The 20,731-nt window shown below is 37.0% G+C and overlaps 1 protein-coding gene across 1 annotated transcript; it reads left to right on the top strand.

Moving 5' to 3' along the window:
• Positions 1–604: 604 nt before the first annotated feature.
• LOC311077977 (adhesion G protein-coupled receptor E1-like) lies at positions 605–19,167 on the top strand (the record flags this gene model as incomplete). The annotated part of the gene is made up of 17 exons (XM_084106623.1): positions 605–611; positions 2,452–2,763; positions 5,301–5,579; positions 5,803–6,222; positions 6,299–6,330; positions 6,423–6,500; positions 6,625–6,799; positions 7,639–7,758; positions 10,939–11,123; positions 11,233–11,406; positions 16,495–16,710; positions 16,788–16,939; positions 17,875–17,967; positions 18,121–18,187; positions 18,272–18,363; positions 18,455–18,617; positions 19,081–19,167. The coding sequence occupies 17 exons, from the start codon at positions 605–607 to the stop codon at positions 19,165–19,167; spliced, it is 2,652 nt and encodes an 883-aa protein (XP_083962749.1).
• Between the last annotated feature and the right edge of the window lie 1,564 nt (positions 19,168–20,731).

Here is a 20,731-nt window from a genome sequence, read left to right as displayed (position 1 = left end):
TCATGAGGGGCCTCTCTCGATAGGCTGGTGCAGTTGCCGCAGAGCAGCCAATGGGCGCGCGAGCTGTCTCGCCCATGTCTGCATGCTGCTGCAATGCATTTTACATTATTGCAAAATTAAGGATAATTTTTGGCTTTTTTAAGATATTACGCAAGTACGAGAGAACCTCTCGTAAGAGAACTCCGTGCTGTCGTCATGACAGCGATTCACAAAACAACGTCCCTCAGGGCTTTTAGCTCAAAAATGTGCAGATTTGGAGAAATATTGATAGATTCACATAGGTTTACATCAGATTTCTATAGACAGGAATAATATTTATTGAATTTATACCCAAATGCGTCGATGTAATCATTATGAGCGCTGGATACTGATGTAATGTGTTTTCAATCCATACCAACAGCCTGAGGGCGCTACATGCACAATAATAGTCCATATATGGAACACATGAAGAAGTGCCATAATCATGTGACTTTCCACGACGTCACTGATACACACACAGCTAAACAGAGAGATCGCTGTAATGGATGTAACATGCAGATAAATATATTTTGAAGACAATAAACATGATTGCAATGATATTTGAGTTACCTGTGTTCTTCGAGCCATGTCAGGTATTTTCATAATAATAGATTATATTTATAATGTAATGCTAATCGATATAGAGTTATCATCGTGCAGAATACTATAAAATAATATATTTTCTGTCTGATTTTTTTATCTGAAGCCAAATTAGGTCACAGAAGATTATTTAAAACACTCGACTTGCGTTATAAAGTAAGTTTGGAGCACAAACATGGTTTTAATCTCATATATTGTTGTGTATTGATGGTGTGCTAAGCTAACATGCTAGCTAGCCCCAGGTGCACCTGCCACCTAGCAGTTATTATTTGATGTTTTTTTCTAAATAGGAATGCTTACTGAAATGATTCTTTATTCCAGAAGGGCATTTGATACAGTTTCAAATGTAAGTGAGAACTTTGATAAAAGAAATTAGGGTTTGAAACCCTATGAATAGCCTGTGAATAGCCAGTCGTTAGTAACTATAATGCAGACAAAAGAAATGCATATTTAGAGCCATAACCAGGCTGGAGAGGTGTGAATGTGTGCAGGGGGAGACTGAGACTGAATGGGGCTCGTTTGCACCACAAAACAATAGAGACAAAAGACTGAATGGATGATTAGATGATGACTAAACATCAGTAGCATTTTTGAGTCTAATCAAAATAAAGTCACATGACATGATCTTGAAAAACATTTAACTAAATACAGAGTTTTAGACTTACCATCTTCAGATTTTAAATATAACATGGTCACACATATGGCTGTAGCTGCAGTGCATTTCTAGATTGCTACAGTGCCAACTTCAATTTAATTTTCATGAAGATGTTTCATAAAAATAAATTTCTAATAACTTTACAAAATTTTGAAGCTATTTATAACCATTTTTTTTTTATTATGACAATAATTAATTCTACATTTACAATAAACTGCCAGGTGTCAGCTTTCAAATGAGATCATACTTGTGTTTTTAGTGCAAAAGGGTTCATGAACTGTATCTGTTTCAGTCTGGGTATGTCATTTCTGGGGATTTTTCAAAACTGGGGTTGCAGCTTAACAGGTTAATGGTACAAAGACCTCTTATATAGCATAAGATCAAGGCAAATTTGTCATGTCATGACCCCTTTAAGTATTTGCATATTCAAACCAGACCTGTGACTGACTGGTGTGAAACCTCAATCTGTCTTTAGGTTTTTAAGAAAAAGTTGGATTTTAGTGTGTTAGGTTTTGTTCAGAGAGACAGAAAACATCTGACTTTAATTAATTTAGTTGTTTGTAGTCTAAACATAAAAAGACACAAAATTTGTTTCAACTCTCAACCATCATGGCTGATGTTTGTCCTCTTTTTTTCATGCCAGGTGTTGTACGGTCACTGTTGACTATCATCACTTTAATCCTGTGTAAGTGTAAGCCAGTGGTGATTGCTTCAAACTCTCGGTTGACCCTGTGAACTGTATTACATTTTTTATACTATTGATTACATACATTTCTCTGTGTTTAGTCATAGTTAAATACGCAGTTGTCTATGTAACTAATACACAGTTATTCTGCATTCCTATTACAAGACTCACAGTGTTTTGGCTGTTGGGAGAAACTACAGAATTTGTGATTTTTATTTGTTATTTTTTTAGGGATTAATTTGGCTTTAGAATGGGGTTGTCGCTCTCATAAATGTAGAAATGTAGAAAATATTTTATACATTTTAAAGTATGATTACTATATATATATATCATTGAGATATAACTATCTGTTGAACGAAAAGGACATTTCTCAGTTTTGTTAAACAGTGTAAACTCATGTGTTTCAAATTAAATGTGCTAAACATGCTGAAGATAAATTTACCTGGTTTGTATTTGTGTATTCTGACTTTGATCACATCTTTCTGGTCCTCAGGTTTAACATCCACCACTTCCGCTAAATCAAGAGCAGAAGTTAGTCCGGTTTTGGACTGTGATCTTGATAAAGACACGTACATCTGCACTGGTGCTCAGTATCGCATGCACTGCAACACAACAATGCATCGTTTCTACTACCAGAGATCCCAAAACCAAGACCAGTACCAGTGTACGAATAATAACTGTACCTGTGTTGGTAATAAGGACACCTGTAACTGCTCTATTAGCTCTTTGTCCTCCTGCTTCTGTGAGACTTATATCAATAACATCACTAACCCTACATCAGTTACTCCAGTCATAGACCCTGACTGTGAGCTTTATAAAGACACATACATCTGCACTGGTGCTCAGTACCACATGTACTGCAACACAACAATGCACACTGTAAAAAATAATACATTGATTTTATTAGTATCTAATTAATAAAAATGAGGCAACAGATTACAAGCAATATTATTAATTAAATTTAACAAATTAGAATTGAGTAATAATTAATCAAATGAATTCCTTAAAAGTTAACCATTTAAAATAAGTAAAATGTACAAAATATCTTTTATTGCCAACATTGAAGACACCTGGTGTTAACAAGCAGAATCACTGAAGGAGAAAACCATAATTAAAGTCACCATTGTGGAGATCAGTGTGTGTTTTAGTTGGGCGCTTGACCCTTAAATTATTAACTTTAAGTTTTGTTTGGCTGCTGTACCTGAGTTGTAACAGCCAGATGAACAAATAGAAAAGGTGATCTGATGGTGTTGGTCGTGATTTAACATAATCATTATTTCACAATCATTAGACCTGAATCACTGAACCTCATATAGAGTCCAATTTATGAGTTAAGTTAACTTTATTAATTACAGCAGTATAATATTTTTAGCCTTTTCAATGAAATCCAAATGATCAAATCAATAATAAAAAATAAATAAATATATATTTTTTTTTTCTTTTTTTTTTTTTTAGGCACAAACACACATCAAGATTTTGCGTATGAATCTCAGCAATGGTGACGAACAGATCACCTCTGAACATAAGCTCATTATTTATTCATGCAGCAATGCATGATGGGAGCCATGAATGAGTTTTGATTGGTGGCACCCAGAATGCACTGCAACATGCTTTATAAATGTCACCATTGTTGAGATTCACAGGCTGATTATTGATGTCTGTGTGTCTCCCTTTTATGTAAGAAAAACTTTTTAGAAATTATTTGCCTTACATTGTAAAAGTTAAAAAATATTATGCCGTACAAGGCCAGTGCTGCTATAATTAATAAAGTAAACCTAACTCATAAATTGCACTCTATGAGTTCAGTGATTCAGGTCAAATGATTGTGAAATAATGATTATGTTAAAACACAACCAACGCCATTACATCACCTTTTCTCTTTGTTCATCTGGCTGTTATAACTCATGCACTGAAAAAACTGATTCATTGACTTAGTTGAATTTGCTAAAAAAAATTATGTTAATTGGTTCCACATAATTAATTTTAGCTACATTTAAACAAATGCATTATGTTGAACTAAGTTCAACTTAATGCATTTGTTAAAATGTAGCTAAAATCAATTGTGTGGAACCACTTACGATAAAAACATTTAGTAAATTCAATGAATTTACTGAAATCATTGAATTTACTAAAAAAAATGATCGTAAGTGGTTCCACACAATTGATTTTAGCTACATTTAAACAAATGCATTAAGCTGAACTTAGTTCAACGTAATGCATTTGTTTAAATGTAGCTAAAATCAATTATGTGGATCCAATTAACATAATTTTTTTTAGTAAATTCAACTAGTCAATGAATCATTTTTTTCAGTGTGTACAACAGCCAAACAAAACTTAAAGTTAATAATTTAAGGTCAAGAGCCCAACTAAAACACACACTGATCTCCACAATGGTGACTTTAATTATGGTTTTCTCCTTCAGTGATTCTGCTTGTTAACACCAGGTGTCTTCATTGTTGGCAATAAAAGATATTTTGTAAATTTTACTCATTTTAAATGGTTACCTTTTAAGGAATTCATTTGATTAATTATTACTCAATTCTAATTTGTTAAATTTAATTAATAATATTGCTTGTAATCTGTTGCCTCATTTTTATTAATTAGATATCAATAAAATCAATGTATTCTTTTTTACAGTGCATGATTTCTCATACCAGAGATATCAAAACTAAGACCAGTACCAATGCTGGAATGGGATCATCAACCTAAATATTTATTTGAAAAAAAATGTATTTGACTTTATGAGTAATGGCTGTAACTGCATTGGTAATAATGACACCTGTACATGCTCTAGTAGCACTTTCTCCTCCTGCTTCTGTGAGACTTACGGTAATATCATTGCTCTCACTACAGCAGTTCCTCCAGTCTATGACTGTGTGCTTTACAATGACACGTACATCTGCACTGGTGCTCAATATCGCATGTACTGCAACACAACAATGCAAGATTTCTATTACAACCAAAATGAGCGCCGTTGTAGAAGTAATAACAGTAACTGCCTTGGTAATAAGGACACCTGTACATGTTCCTATAATACTTCATCCTCCTGCTTCTGTACTAATCATAGCTATAGCATCCCTACAGCAGTTACTCCAGTCTATGACTGTGTGCTTTATAACGACACGTACATCTGCACTGGTGCTCAGTACCGCATGTACTGCAACACAAGAATGCACAGTTTCAACTACCAGAGATATTAGAACCAAAACCAATCTCAGTATGAATGTATGAGTGGTAACTCTGAATGTATTGGTAACAAGGACACCTGTACATGCTCTAGTAGCACTTTCTCCTCCTGCTTCTGTGAGACTTATATCAATAACATCACTAACCCTACATCAGTTACTCCAGTCATAGACCCTGACTGTGATCTTGATAAAGACACGTACATCTGCACTGGTGCTCAGTATCGCATGCACTGCAACACAACAATGCATCGTTTCTACTACCAGAGATCCCAAAACCAAGACCAGTACCAGTGTACGAATAATAACTGTACCTGTGTTGGTAATAAGGACACCTGTAACTGCTCTATTAGCACTTTGTCCTCCTGCTTCTGTGAGACTTATATCAATAACATCACTAACCCTACATCAGTTACTCCAGTCATAGACCCTGACTGTGAGCTTTATAAAGACACATACGTCTGCACTGGTGCTCAGTACCGCATGTACTGCAACACAACAATGCATGATTTCTCATACCAGAGATATCAAAACCAAGACCAGTCCCATTGCTGGAATGGGATCATCAACCTAAATATTTATTTGAAAAAAAATGTATTTGACTTTATGAGTAATGGCTGTAACTGCATTGGTAATAATGACACCTGCACATGCTCTAGTAGCGAATAACATCACCCCGACCAGTCCAACTACCACCCCAACCACACTCAGTCCAACTACTAGCCCAACCACACTCAGTCCAACTACCACCCCAACCACACTCAGTCCAACTACCACCCCAACCACACTCAGTCCAACTACCACCCCAACCACACTCAGTCCAACTACTAGCCCAACCACACTCAGTCCAAATACCACCCCAACCACACTCAGTCCAACTACCACCCCAACCACACTCAGTCCAACTACCACCCCAACCACACTCAGTCCAACTACTACCCCAACCACACTCAGTCCACCTACTACCCCAACCACACTCAGTCCAACTACCACCCCAACCACACTCAGTCCAACTACTAGCCCAACCACACTCAGTCCAACTACCACCCCAACCACACTCAGTCCAACTACTACTACAGGTGAGCATATGTAGACTGGAATGTGGTGTTTTATTTTACTGTATTCATGTTTTAATGATGAATTCCCTCATTGCAGTTCTGGATAACATACTGCCGGATCAATGCAAGGTACGCTGATTTTTTCATCAAGGTACGTACTTTAATTTTCAAAGTGCACAGAGTCTTTCAGTTTTATTTATAAAGCTCACTTGTGATTTCAGAATCAGACTTCTGCAGGATGTTTACAAAATCTTCTTGACAACATAGAGAACATTACAGCTCAAGTGCTCCCTTTGGATGTAAGCTTTAAGAGAGAAATCATAAAATAACCAAATATCAGTAATTTATGATAACAGAACATTTAATGCTGCTTGTCTGGAAGTATTGATCGTTCATAAGTGTTTTTGTATCATAACCAATTAGGTTGTGACTACAATTTTGGATGTGGCTCTTAACACTTCAGAGATTCAATCAGCTGACTCGACGGAACTAGTGACATTTGGAAACCGTGTATTAAAAGCCAGTGAGAAGCTCATATCTTTACTGGTTAAGCCAACAAACACAAATGACAGTGTCAGTTTTACTCTTGACACTGTAGGTAAGTGAAGACACAACTGTATCTAGAACTACACACAATTTTACATACTAAATATGCTCTAAAGGGTTTGTGAATCAATAATTTTAACTTCTATATAGAATTTGATTTATTTGTATATTTAGTAATCCCTTTTTGGATTAAGGTGCAGAATCTGGCTTTTTGCAGATAGGCCTAGTTCCTCATGCATTTCTTGCTATGTTAAAGCTGCAGTCGGCAAGTCTGGCAGATTGGGTCAACTTAGCCAAAATTTTGAATGTTTACAACTGTCATGCCCCTCCCCCACTACCAGCGAGCACCCTCCCATTGAGGTCGTGCTTGTCAGTGCGTGTGTACCTGATTTTCTGTGAACACGTCCGTCTCTTCAGCATCGATCAACACCATGGACTCGGAGGTAGGCTGCCCTGGCTAATCTATCCATAGATAGCAATAACCGAGGAATTGGAAACTTGTTAGTAGATTTTCTCTCCGCCATCACGCTTCATGCAATCTTCAGGCGAACTTCAGGCGTGTCGTGTTCATGTGATATTGTAACGTGCGCAAGGATGGGGGATCTGTAGCGTGTGCAGGACCTGTGATTGACAGTCAGATCTCACACCCCCCTGCGCTGATTGGACCCGATGATCCGGGAGCGGTGGATTTTTGCAAAACAAATATCACGCTCCAGGTGGAGTTAGAAGCTCAGGTTTTTTTTTTCTAAAACCACCTTATTTATGTTGTTCTGTCGGATTATAGTGTCGATTTCACTGAATATGATCAAAAAAATGTTGCCGACGGCAGCTTTAAATGTAAAGTAAATAAAAGGAGACACAAGAGTTCAGATTCATTCACATTTTCTTTAGAGGTACAAATCTTAATGATTGGACCAAAATTCACTTCCGACCAAATCCCTCAGCTGGGCACAAAAAATGCTTCTTTGGACATTGACCTCGTTGGGATTGCAAAGAGTAACAATGGAACACGTATGTAAAACTTATTTAATAAAAAATCTGACATTCACCACTAGAGGTGCACGATTCAGAAAATGTCACGATTCGATTCGATATCGATTTTTAGGCTCAAGATTCGATTCAAAATCGATTTTCGATTCAAAAACGATTCTCGATTCAAAAAAACGATTCACAGTATGTAAGTACTTTTTTTTTTTTAAATTACAAATAAAATAAAATTAAAATTAAAACAGTTGTATGTTAAGAATTTTAAACTAATATAACTTCAAAACATACAAGTAAGTAGCAAATAATAAAGAGGAGCATAGAAACATAACAAACAAACAAATAGTGCTTTCAGTAGCCTATTTAAGATTATCAACGTTTTCCATTCAAGAACTGTGAGTGATTTTTCTTCATCTTTACTTCTTGTTTTTTACTATGACATCATAGACTGCGGGAGATCTATTAAGCTGCATTCACGCACGGATCTCTTTTGAAATATAAGAAGTAAAGTGGTTTGTCCTGTCCGTTTAATCCCCTAAGACATAACTGGCTGTGTTTACGTTAATTTTGCACAAGTATATTAAACCACTTACACGGAGTCGAACAGCCGCATGCGCGAGCAGTCTACACACAAAGCGCGCGTGTCAGCATTTGAAATTGAAAGCAGCCTTCTGTTAGTCAGGTTCATATTTTAAATATACAAGTCCACTGCATTCCAAACCACATAAATGATGACTTCGTAGAGCATTTGTAAGGAAAATACCGAAAGGCGAGACAGCACGCTTCAAGTGTAACGTAACATCAAACAAAGCGCGCGTCTCACAGCGCATCCTGTGCAATGAAGCCTGTGAATGTCCTTGTAATTCGCTTCAACCTTTCCGAACTTATGAAAGATTATTTTACGGAAAGTTTGATTGGTGTATGTATGTGTGTGAGGAATTAGAGAAAGCAGATTACGGGTGTTTCTAAAGCAAACTCAGCGTCATCGCATATCTGGTTAAAAACTAAGCTCAGAATCGATTCTGAAATTCTCAGAATCGATCCAGAATCGTTGGAGAGAGAATCGCGATGCATCGATGGATCGATTTTTTCTCCCACCCCTATTCACCACAGTTACTGACAGTGAGCAGACCTACTGTACACTTTCTAAAATTAACTGACAACATTAACAAACGTTTGCCTGCACTTGTTATACAATCACTGATGAACATTTTTTGTTTTAATGAAGGAATTAAAAAAAAAAAAAAAAACATTTTCCTAAAGGGTAGGATAGCATTCTCTAAAAAACATTAATTAAAATCAAACACTGATCACCATAATGGCTACATAACTTCAAGTGAAACATTTTCAACAAATCATCTACAACATCTAACCTCTGCTTATACTCAAATCTTCAACATCTAAATATCTGTTAATTCTCAATAAGAGCTTCTGTAGACGTCTGACAGAAATAAAGTCAGTCTGGTTAGTAATAATTGAAGTGGATAATGATGTTTGTGGAGTTGGACCTAACAAGTGAACGCGTTGATTTTCTTTTTCGCCAAGGGAGTGATGGTGGCCTTCGAGGGTTCGGATGTGAGCCCTCCGCACCTGGAAGTGAGACCTGTCGCCCAGACTCCCGCACCTGCACTCCTTCCACCCTCGACCTCGCTTCACCTTCGCTGCGTACTCACGGACTGTCTGCTGCTCTATGGTCCTCCACCCCTTCCGCCCTCAGTCGCTCCAACTCCCCCTCAGACCTCCAGACCCCCGCCTCGCTCTCGGGAGGTCGTTGCTGCAGCTCCGTTGCGGCCTACAGTATCCTCACCATATCTCCAGTACCTCGGCTCATCAGCTGGGCGGTGGGCTCCATCCTCGCCGTTGTCATCTCCCTCATCAGTATTCCTCCATGGCTCCTCCCTCCATCAATGCCGCCGTGGGGCACCACCCTGGCTGTGGCCTGGAGGAATATCCATCAGCCCCTGCTCAAGGCCACCACTTGGCTCACTCCAACTACATCACCACCCTGGACTTTGTTGTTTGTCCTCCTCCCGGTCGTCCGTTCACTTCACTAGTTCAAAATAAACTAGTGATCCACAATGTTACTGTGCAACAACTGCAATGAACAGCAGTTACGTGCAGCAATGTTGTAATGAATATACTGGTTTATTTGTTTGTTTGCTTATTCAGCTTTTAATGTTTGTTAATAAATTGCTGTTTTTGTGTTGCAGTTGTTGGTCAAGTTTCTTCTTGTAAATTTCAGCGCATTGTGCAGTTATTTGAAACCACTTCAGTAGTGTGTAAATGCATTAACTGTTAGTAAGGACACTGTTTAAAATACTGCACTTCATGTGTGGTAATTTAATAGAATTGCAGAAGGTTCATGTGTGGTTCACTACAGCTTTCAGTATTGCAGTGATAGTGTGTTCATTTAGACACAGGATTACTGCAGTTTCCAGCGTTGAACACTATTAAACCTTGCCGTAAAAAATCTGCAGAATTCTGGCAATAACACACATTTTCCCACTAAAACAATAATATACCGTAGAAAACAATGCATTCTGGGAAATATTTGCAATTTTCGAGAAAGTAGCCCACAGGAATTTAACTAATATAATATGTGCTAATATAGTCCACTTGACAGAGTAAATGAAAACAAATGAGTGAATTGAGACACTGAACACCTGATAAGCAGAATCACTGAAGGACAGAAACAAGAACAGAAAAAAGAGAAACAAGAACTACAACTGACTTCCAGCCACACTGAGTGTGAAACCAGTTTACAAACCAGTTTAACATTATTTCTTTCATACATGTACAAACGTTCTTGTTGAGAATTAACAGAGGTTTATATGTTGATGTTTTATTGAAAATAATAAAGTTTCAGTATCAGTATTTGCTTTAGTTGAGCTCTTGACTCTTTAAAATTAGTTTTTCTCTGGCTGCTGTGACTGAGTTTGTAAATCACATTTGTTATGGCAAGAGAAAGCCAAGAGGATCACGTGTTTTTATGACTAATTTTAAAATGTATATTTATTGATCAAAGTATCTCTGTGATTCTACAGCATGAGATCCAGCAATGTTTCAATATTAGTGTGTATATTATTAAGTACAATCAGTTATTTTGAAGGATATTGAAATTTTACAGTGCATAAAACATGTTGAACTCCTGTATTATGCAAGTTATGCAAGTAGTTTTGTATGTAAGCTTCTATGTCTGTCACACAGGATCATCAGCTGCTGTGGCCTTCATGAGTTATAACACAATGGAGAATCTACTGAAGCCAGACTTCTTCAACACATCAAATGACACGATTAAAACCATGATGTCCACTGTGATCTCAGCTACTCTTCCCAAAACCACCAACACTAAACTCACCAAACCAGTCAACTTCACCCTCAAACACATCAGAGTGAGAGACTGAAATGTGTTTTTGTCCAACCTGAGAACTGATGAACATCTGAAAACATCTAATATTCAGTGTTGTTATATTTTCTGCATGTTCTTTCTTCTTTTTGCAGGAGTTTGACCCCAACGGTTCTCTGTCCTGTGTGTACTGGAACATCAGCGAGTGGATTGTAGATGGTTGTTCTGTTTTAAAGACCAACAGCAGCTACACTGTGTGTTCCTGTGTTCATCTGTCCACATTCGCTCTCATCATGCAAACCAGCCGCCCATCAGATGTGAAAGAACATGTCAGACAGGTAAGATTTATGACATTGTCTACCAGAAGTTTGGTGGACTAGTCATCCACCAACAGACTAGTTGATTTGAATGGTATAGATATTTGTTTTATCATTATGTTGCCAGTTAACAAAATAAATCAACTGACATTGAAGCACGTTTTAGATTTGCTTTATTATTCTCTATTAATTCAACCAATTGTTTAAATTTTCTTTGAGATCTGCAATGCTGTGAACTGAATGGTTCAACAAATAACAGGTGATAATTTAGTATCACTCAACTTCAACCACTCAATCACACTACTCAAATTCCCCACCATAATTATACGACCAAGTTTATAAACTCAAGATGAATAGTTCACAAAAAATATCCTCACAGAAAATTAAGTAAAGCCGTATAAAGTGTAAATTTCTCCGAATTACCAATTATTACGAATGTTAGGGCACACTTTCGGGGTGAAACAATACACTTTACACATACACAAAAACCACTGTCAGCATTTTCATCACGAAAATGAAATATAACACTCATATGATATTATGCACGTCATTCACATTTGTTATTGTTATGCACATACACATTACATTAATGACTTACCGAACTCTTTTACAGAGACTTCGTAATGCCTGTCATGTGCATCGATCAAACATCTTCGATCATCTGGAACTCTAACCACAAAATACACATTATACATGTTACACTTTTAATAAGGATGCAATGTCACTTCCTAGGACAGCACATTTATTTCTGTACAAAAGACATGAAAAACACAGGTCAAACACTTCATCACGTACTGAATGCTACTTCTATTCTGTTATTGTGTGATACCTTAACAGATTATCATTAACAATCACATGTCTGATAGCACTATACACATTACTCTTCATACCACACTCAATTCTCAAGAAATACATACTCTAAATACATAAACATCATAACATAGATCTGAACATGTGCTGTGCCCGCTCTCTTATGGCATAAAAGAAAGGTCTGACAAATAACGTCATTAAAATATCACAAACTACTTTACCATGAATACAAGTGAGTCATGCATTTAAACTCGATAAACATAACCATGTAAATAGCTATTTAGTATAAATTCACATTACTCTAGCATTGATAACTGCACATATATTTTAATACTTGTAATCACTCACAGCAAAAACTCCAGTGTTAAATTAACACTCCTGGGAGTACATATGAGACCACACTTGTAGAGTGTAAAGTGTTAAAATATGAGTGTTAAATTAACACTCAAGAGTGTTAAAGTTAATGAGATAATTAAGTGATTAATTGAGTGATGATTGATCATTATTGAAGACACCTGATGTTAACAAGCAGAATCACTGAAGGAGAAAATCACAAATTGTAAGTTACCATTATGGTGATGATTGTTTGCTTTAGTTGGGCTCTTGACCATTATATGTGTACTTTAAATTTTGCTTGTCTGCTGTTATTGATTTATAACAGTCAGATGAACAAAGAAAAAATGTGATCTGATGGTGTTGGTTATGTTTTGACATAATCATGTTGTGATCTGAAAAACTAAACTTATTGAGATAGTTTGGATTTGTTAATTACAGCAGCTCTGTGATTCTACAGCATATGATTTTCAGTATTTGTCATGTAATCCAAAATATTTAATTAACATTGTTCTGATCAAAAGACTTTCAAATTAATGAATTTATTTAGAAACACAGACATCAATAATCAGCCTGTGAATCTCAACAATGGTGACAATAATAAAGCATGTTGCAGTGGCTGCCACCAATCACAACTCATTAATGGTTCCCATCATGCATTGCGGTATGAATAAATTATGATCTGAATTGTCTATGTAATTTACTTTTCCTAATTGAATATTCTGCTCGTCACCATTGTTGAGATGCATTGACTGAATCTTGACATCTGTGTGTGCCTAAAAGAAAGATTTTTTTTTTTCAAAACAACTTTTAAGAAATCCTTTGTATTATATCTAAAATTCTGGATATTTTTGCAGAATCACAGTTGTGCTGTAACCAACAACATAAATCTAAGTCAGAAATATGAGTTCAGTGATCAAGTTCAAATGATGATTGTCATAATATAACCAACACCATCAGATCACATTTTTTCTTTGTTCATCTAGCAGTTATAACTCAGATACAACAACCAAACAAAATCTAAAGTTAATAATATAATGGTCAAGAGTCCAACTAAAGCAAACACTGATCACCATAACGGTGGCTTACAATTTGTGATTTTCTCCTTCAGTGATTCTGCTTGTTAACATCAGGTGTCTTTAATAATGATCAATCATCACTCAATTAATCACTTAATTATCTCATTAACTTAAACACTCTTGAGTGTTAATTTAACACTCATATTTTAACACTTTACACTCTACAAGTGTGGTCTCACATGTACTCCCAGGAGTGTTAATTTAACACTGGAGTTTTTGCTGTGGCTGTTTTAACTGTTTTTAATCTTCTATGAAATATGCTAATGAACTGACTATATAATGAACCAGATTTCAACCGATCACCAGTTACTGTGTTCTCATAACAATCTCACAAAATGATTAATAAAAGCATTTTACCACTGAATCTTATTAACAGTATATACTGAATGCGCTTTTACATGTAATGGCTGACAAAGTGTAGATGTGTAGACTAATCACAGACACGTGTGCCTTCTTAACTCAGACTGCCCAGACTTGTCACTACACACGACTTAATCAATGTTCGTACACATCTATTTGATTAGTTATCCCTCGTTTCGCACTCACATCTCGAGTATATATCTCTTTAGGCCTTTATTCCTCCTTTTTGCTCACGTTAAAAGTTACTAGTATTTCTCTTGAGTTGTTAACACTTTCGTCCGCCATTTTACGTACGACACTCTTAATCACAGTCAAATTAAACTTTTCTTAACGTCTCAGGCACGAACTACAGCTCTATAAAAATACAATACTGTTGGGCATTACTAGTGTAAAGATTATTGTCAGCTTACCTGTACAAAAGACATGAAAAACACAGGTCAAACAAGGAGCACTTTTCTTTGCATGTACACCGCACTTCATCACACGCATAGATATCATATAAAGGCTAGATGTCTTGTGCGCGCTGCTGGCCAATGGAGGTCGACGTCCGCACGTGGCGGCCATCTTTCCACAGTGTGCTCGCTCACTCGTAACATGGTGCATGTACTTTTAAATAACCATAACTTGCTAAATTTTCTACAGATTTTCAAACGGTTTGGTTTGTTATAAACGTCAGAGGTGTAGCTATGACACTACATACATATGAATAATTATAATATACATGTTCAAACATTCGGAATTATAGCCACGTTAATAACGTTTGTAAGAAACCAAACCGTTTGTAAATCCGTCAAGATTTCAGCGAGATAAGAGGATTTGTGTGCGTGCTGATCACTCACCTTAATTCACAGCTTCTCTATGTTAAGATGGCCGCCGGTGATGCCGGAAGTGACTCCGCCTTAAGACATCTAGCCATAGATATCATATATAAAGGCTAGATATCTCGTGCGCGCTGCTGGTCAATGGAGGTCGACGTCCGCACGTGGCGGCCATCTTGCCACAGTGTTCTCGCTCACTTGTTTAATTGTGCATGTACTTTTAAATAACCATAACTTGCTCAATTTTCTACCGATTTTCAAATGGTTTGGTTTGTTATAAACGTCAGAGATGTAGTTATGACACTGCATACATATACTGCATACATAAGAATAATTATAACATACATGTTCAAGCATTCAGAATTATAGCCACGTTAATAACGTTTGTAAGAAACCAAACCGTTTGTAAATCCGTCAAGATTTCAGCGAGATAAGAGGATTTGTGTGGTAATCTTTTACGGAACAGCCTTACGGACCGGCTCTATAGTTGCATTACCAATTTGACACACTACTTCACTCCCAGGTCAAAAGCAAGATGTGTGTGGCAGAAACAGACATATTTTACCTTTATCTGTAGTCTAGTTTAAGTCATATCAACCATTTATTTAATGGTGTCTAACTGAAAAATAGTTTTTAGCCTTGCCTTTAAAATAGCTTTTAGTCTTTCTTAAAATGCTGTAAAAGTTTTGGTGTTAATTCACAGCTTCACTGAGACAAGATGGCCGAACGGTGATGCCAGAAGTTACTGCGCCATAAGACTTCTAGCGTTTATATGATATCTATGCATCTAGCCTTTATATGATATCTATGATCACACGTACTGAATGCTACTTCTATACTCTTAGTCAGCTACTGATGCATAGTGTAACACTTGAGTTCCCCCTGCTGACGAACCTGAGTTTAACCAAAATGAACACAGTGCAATCCAGTAATACAAATTAATATAACAATAATGTCTTTACCAAGTTCAAAATTTAAAGGGGGTGCAATTTTTTTGTCCCTTTTGACATCCTCAGTGCTACATACATACACAGGATGGAAATGAACAGAGCCTATTACAGCAGATTAAATGATGATCATCACATTTACTCACATAGAACATCGATTAAATCAAGGATTTATTTACTTGACACACGACTGGATTCGTCATCATCAGGGCTCACTTTTCTTAAAGGGATTTAATCTCTTTCTTATAAGTTCAATTACCACCCGGCTATATTTATATGATACAACATATATATTTTTTCTATTTTCTATTTGTTTTATCTATAATATTTTGCAAGATGGAGATTTTAAGCAGATTAAATAACAGGCGTAACTTCCTGGAGTGAAAACTGTTATGTCCTACAGTTAGAACCCTTCCTAAACCCTCAGAGAAGTTCTCTAAATTAACCCTCTTTAAAACATCCTCTACAGCCCTGAAAGCTATTAAATGGCTATTCAAGCAATGCTTTGAAGACACTTAAGTTCATCTACTGTGTGAGATTATCATTTTATGTCCATTTGTGAGGACTGTGATATTTTGTGTAAAGGAGAGGTCACATCAGCAAATTTTTGATGCAAACATTGTTTATTGTAGTGATGTATGAAGCACAGCTCACAGAGAAGGCACTTTCAAATCAAGCAGCTTTGTGTTATTTTGGACAATTGGTAATGCCACTTAACTTCTCTAAAACATTTTAGTTTGGATGTTTTCTCAGAGTGACTCATTGCTGGATCTACTGGAGCTGTTGAATTTGGTGTGTGTGATCGTGGGGCTGGTGTTCTTCAGTTTGGCCCTGTTGACCTTTGCCCTTTGTCAGTGGAGTCCTGCAGTGAATAATGTGGCTCGAATCAACCTCTGCATCAGTCTGCTGTTGGCTCACCTTCTGTTCCTGCTCACACAACAGTTCCTGAGCCTCATACGCCCTCATCAGGTGAGAATGATGAAGGAGCCCTACAGCTCAGCACAGTCTCACTGAGAATCATCATAACCGTCTCTCATGATCTCCAGGTGTTGTGTACCGTGATATCAGGTGTGCTGCACTTCCTCTTTCTCTCCGGCTTTGTGTGGATGTTCATTGAAGCTGTGCTGCTCTTCATCCGTGTGAAGAACCTATCACAGATCAGCTCCAAAAAGAGGGAGGTGCTTAGCAGTGAATTCCTGTGTGTGATTGGCAGAGGCGGACAGAGTACACAGCTACATTACTTGAGTAAAAGTACAGATACCCCTTGCTAAATTTTACTCAAGTACAAGTAAAAGTACTACAGTCAGATGTCTACTTAAGTAAAAGTACTAAAGTACTTGTTTTTAAAAGTACTTGAGTATCAAGAGTACAAGAGTACATTTTCTAAATATTGCATTACTACTGCCACAGTGCTTACATTGGTAAACACAGCAAACACTTGAAGCGAAAACTATCATTAACTTGTACAGAAAATTGAAATAGTCTGGCGAGGTGGGGCCACGGCTTGGCACATTCCCGGGATGCGATATTTTTTTCCCCAGGATGGTAGGGGAAGACTCATGAATATTCATTAGGGAAGTCATCCCTGATTGGTCTGATGACCTACCCCTAACCCCACCCCTAAACCTACCCGTCACTAGGGGTCTTATGACCTCCATAACCCCGCCCCTAAACCTACCCGTCACTGGGGTTAAGACCAATCAGGGATGACTTCCCTAATGAATATTCATGAGTCTTCCCCTACCATCCTGGGAAAAAAAATATCGCTCCCGGGATGGACCTGCTGCGTCTTCATCTATTGTTTCGTCCATGGTTTCGTCTCTTATCTAAATCTGACCATGGAGTTGACTTTGGCGGAAAGCTGAAGGTGATTGCTGATAGGCTGTCCTAATCAGTGGCGCCTGCACAATCCAATCACATTTGAGAGGGTTTCCGAGATGTTTCTTTTTTCCTTTTTTAGAAGTAACGGGTACTCACAGTTATGGATAGAAATGTAGTGGAGTAAAGAGTACAATATTTGCCTCTCAAATGTACTTGAGTAAAGTCATGAGTACTCCCCAAAAATGATACTCGAGTAAAGTACAGATCCCTCAAAATTGTACTTAAGTACTGTACTCAACTAAATGTACTCAGTTACTGTCCGGCTCTGGTGATTGGATATACGATTGCTCTGGTTGTGGTGGCCGTGTCTGTTGGGCTGTTTCCTGATGGATACGGAAGTGAACAGTGAGTTTTTTTTTTTTTTTTTTAAATAACCCAGAAGATAAAAATGCATTAGTAATTTTTTACACTTTAATATCTGTATTTCAACAGTCAACACCTGAAATAGTTTATTTAGATTTATTAATTCACTTCTTATATTATGTTTCCTCTAAACAGCTGCTGGATTCAAAGGGATAAAGGTTTTATCTGGAGTTTTCTTGGTCCTGTTTGGGTCATACTAGCAGTGAGTTCTAGTTACAGACATATTTCTCATGGGCTGTTGTTGAAGTCAAGAAAAATAATGTGATAATTTCTTATTTTTCTGCAGTTGAACATGATTCTCTTCATCAGCATCGCCACCAGTCTGTGTTTAACTCTCACCAAACTGAATGCGGAAGTTTCTCAGATGAAACAAACCAAGTAATGTGCACTGTTTGTTGCTCTGCCACTATAGAATAGAAAAACATACACAACAAAGACACATTAAATCTTTCTCTCTCTTTCTCTGCAGGATTATGGTATTTAAAACACTGGCTCAGTTTGTGGTTCTTGGTTGCTCCTGGATTCTGGGATTCGTCATTAATGGCAGGAAGGAGCTGGAGATCCTCTTCCTGATCTTGAACTCCCAGCAGGGAACCTTTATCTTCCTGGTCTATTGTGTCCTCAATAATGAGGTCAGACGTCACTCAATTTACCACCATATTCCATTCAAAACTGAACATGAACTATTACAGTTGTTTTCTTATTATAGGCAGAATGTCAGAGTCTGTTGTTTAATCTGTTACTATTCTTCCATTTCCTTCCTGTGACGGAACGTTCAATTGATCCAAAACTTTTCAAACTCCAACTGTCAGAAATTCAAACTTTTAGGCCCAGCTTTCTCAAGCTTTTTTTATTTTGTCCTCAGTAACAAGTTCAGCAATTTTATGATCCCGCTCCATAGGAAAGATTTGCACTCTCTCCAGAGACAGAAAGAAAAGTAAAATATCAGTATTTACTTTTGAAAGAGCAACTATTGTCTCATAAAACATTTTCTTTCCTTTTTATTATAAAGAAATTCCATTGTGGTTGATGAGTTTCAGAGGTTAAATGGATGTCATGAAGTCACTCAGCTCCTCTCGTCTCATTCTTGTCCAGGTCAGACAGCAGTTCAGGAAGTTCTTCAGACGTCTTTGCTGTGGACTCAAACCCAACAACATCAAAAGTGTCCAGAAAAAATGCTGAGGACTACAGCATCCATATTCAAGTGATGAATGCAACTGAATCAATGCTTTCAGATATTAACGCCAGTCTCCGATCTGCCAGTAAATTAGCAATTAGCCTAACGTTATACAGGTCTGATTTTTTAGCTGTCATTAATTTTGATGTAATTCTTTTCACTTTTTTTACTATTAGTTTCGTGGTGGAGGGTTTGTTGCCTCATTCTTTTAGACCTGTGTGTGATTAATTTTACTGGAGACCCTTAAAGTGATTTGTGTTTCCTTTAGTTCACTGTAGTCCTTTAGATAACTTTAAGGATATTTAGTATGACAAAGACAGTTAATAATTGTAATTTTTTGCTTATTGATATTAATCAGTAAAAAATGTTTCCCTTTTAATATTTTTTTTCCAGCTTCATTGGTTTTCTAGTAAATATTAAGAAACTTTAGAAGAATTATTCTTTTACAACAGATCATGTATCTTCATATGCAGAGGTGGAAGTAACGAATTACAACTACTCACGTTACTGTAATTAAGTCGTTTTTTTGGGTACTTGTACTTTTTTGAGTATATTTTTAAAGCTGTAATTTTACTTGTACTCAATATTAAACTAAGTAATCTACTTCGCTACTTGTAAAATCACATTTCGTTACTGAGTACAATTTGAATTGATATTCAAATCTTTGACTGGCATTTCGGTAGCCAATAAAAATATTCGATCGTAAACGGACCAATAAAACCCCTGATATTCGGACTGAATTAAAGCCGCCGCAGTCGCAGCAGGTTTTGAAGAGCTGATCATAAGTGAAGAAGACGAGGAGCTCAGAGTGATTAATGGCTGGACTGAAAGTTTGGAGAAACAACAATCTACATAGTAGTATTGTCAAAATATCTATATTTTGATACATATCAATACTGAAATATCTGTCAATACTCATTTTGGCCAATACACCGATACGATACCAGCTGCGCGTTCTCATTCTCTCATCTCAACGACAGCGAGTTTGACACACCCGCCTCCTCTCAGTGCGGGATTGCAGGTAGGCCTATTACGCATAATTTTATTAATACCTGCAAGTTTCTATGGCATATTTTAATGGTAAATATCACAAGTGCAATATTATAACGCGAGGGCACATTCATGTTATTGCAGAAAACTGGACGCGAGCTCTCAAATATACGAGTGAACTGGACTCGGATATTGAGTGTGCGCTCTCGGACTGTGTCATATCATGTGCAATCGCGAATCTCTCCAAGTGGTTCTCACTGCAGACTCAAATGACGTCCAGCTCCAATCTCTCCATGCTCTTGAATTAAACGTTGTCAAAAGTTATGAAAAATCTGGTCTTTTTTGCAAATTAAATTCAGCTTGAAATCAAGCTTCCTTGTGCTGTGTGTGAGCTATTGCAACAGTTAACGTTACCCTATTGTAAAGACAAATAGCCTACACTGAGTGAGTAAATATTTAAGTTAGATTAGTGTAATGGTTATAGGTCAATGTTTAAATATGTAAACAAAAGCCTAAATTAAAATCTCACCATATAAAGTGGACGTGTCTCTTCAGAAGACTTGAATTAAACTTTTCCAT

Source organism: Abramis brama, assembly GCF_963993115.1.
Source record: "Abramis brama genome assembly, chromosome: 2".
NCBI classification, from domain to species: Eukaryota; Metazoa; Chordata; class Actinopteri; order Cypriniformes; family Leuciscidae; genus Abramis; species Abramis brama.
Note: the sequence above shows the minus strand (reverse complement) of the source record. Positions and strands in the feature narration are given on the sequence as shown.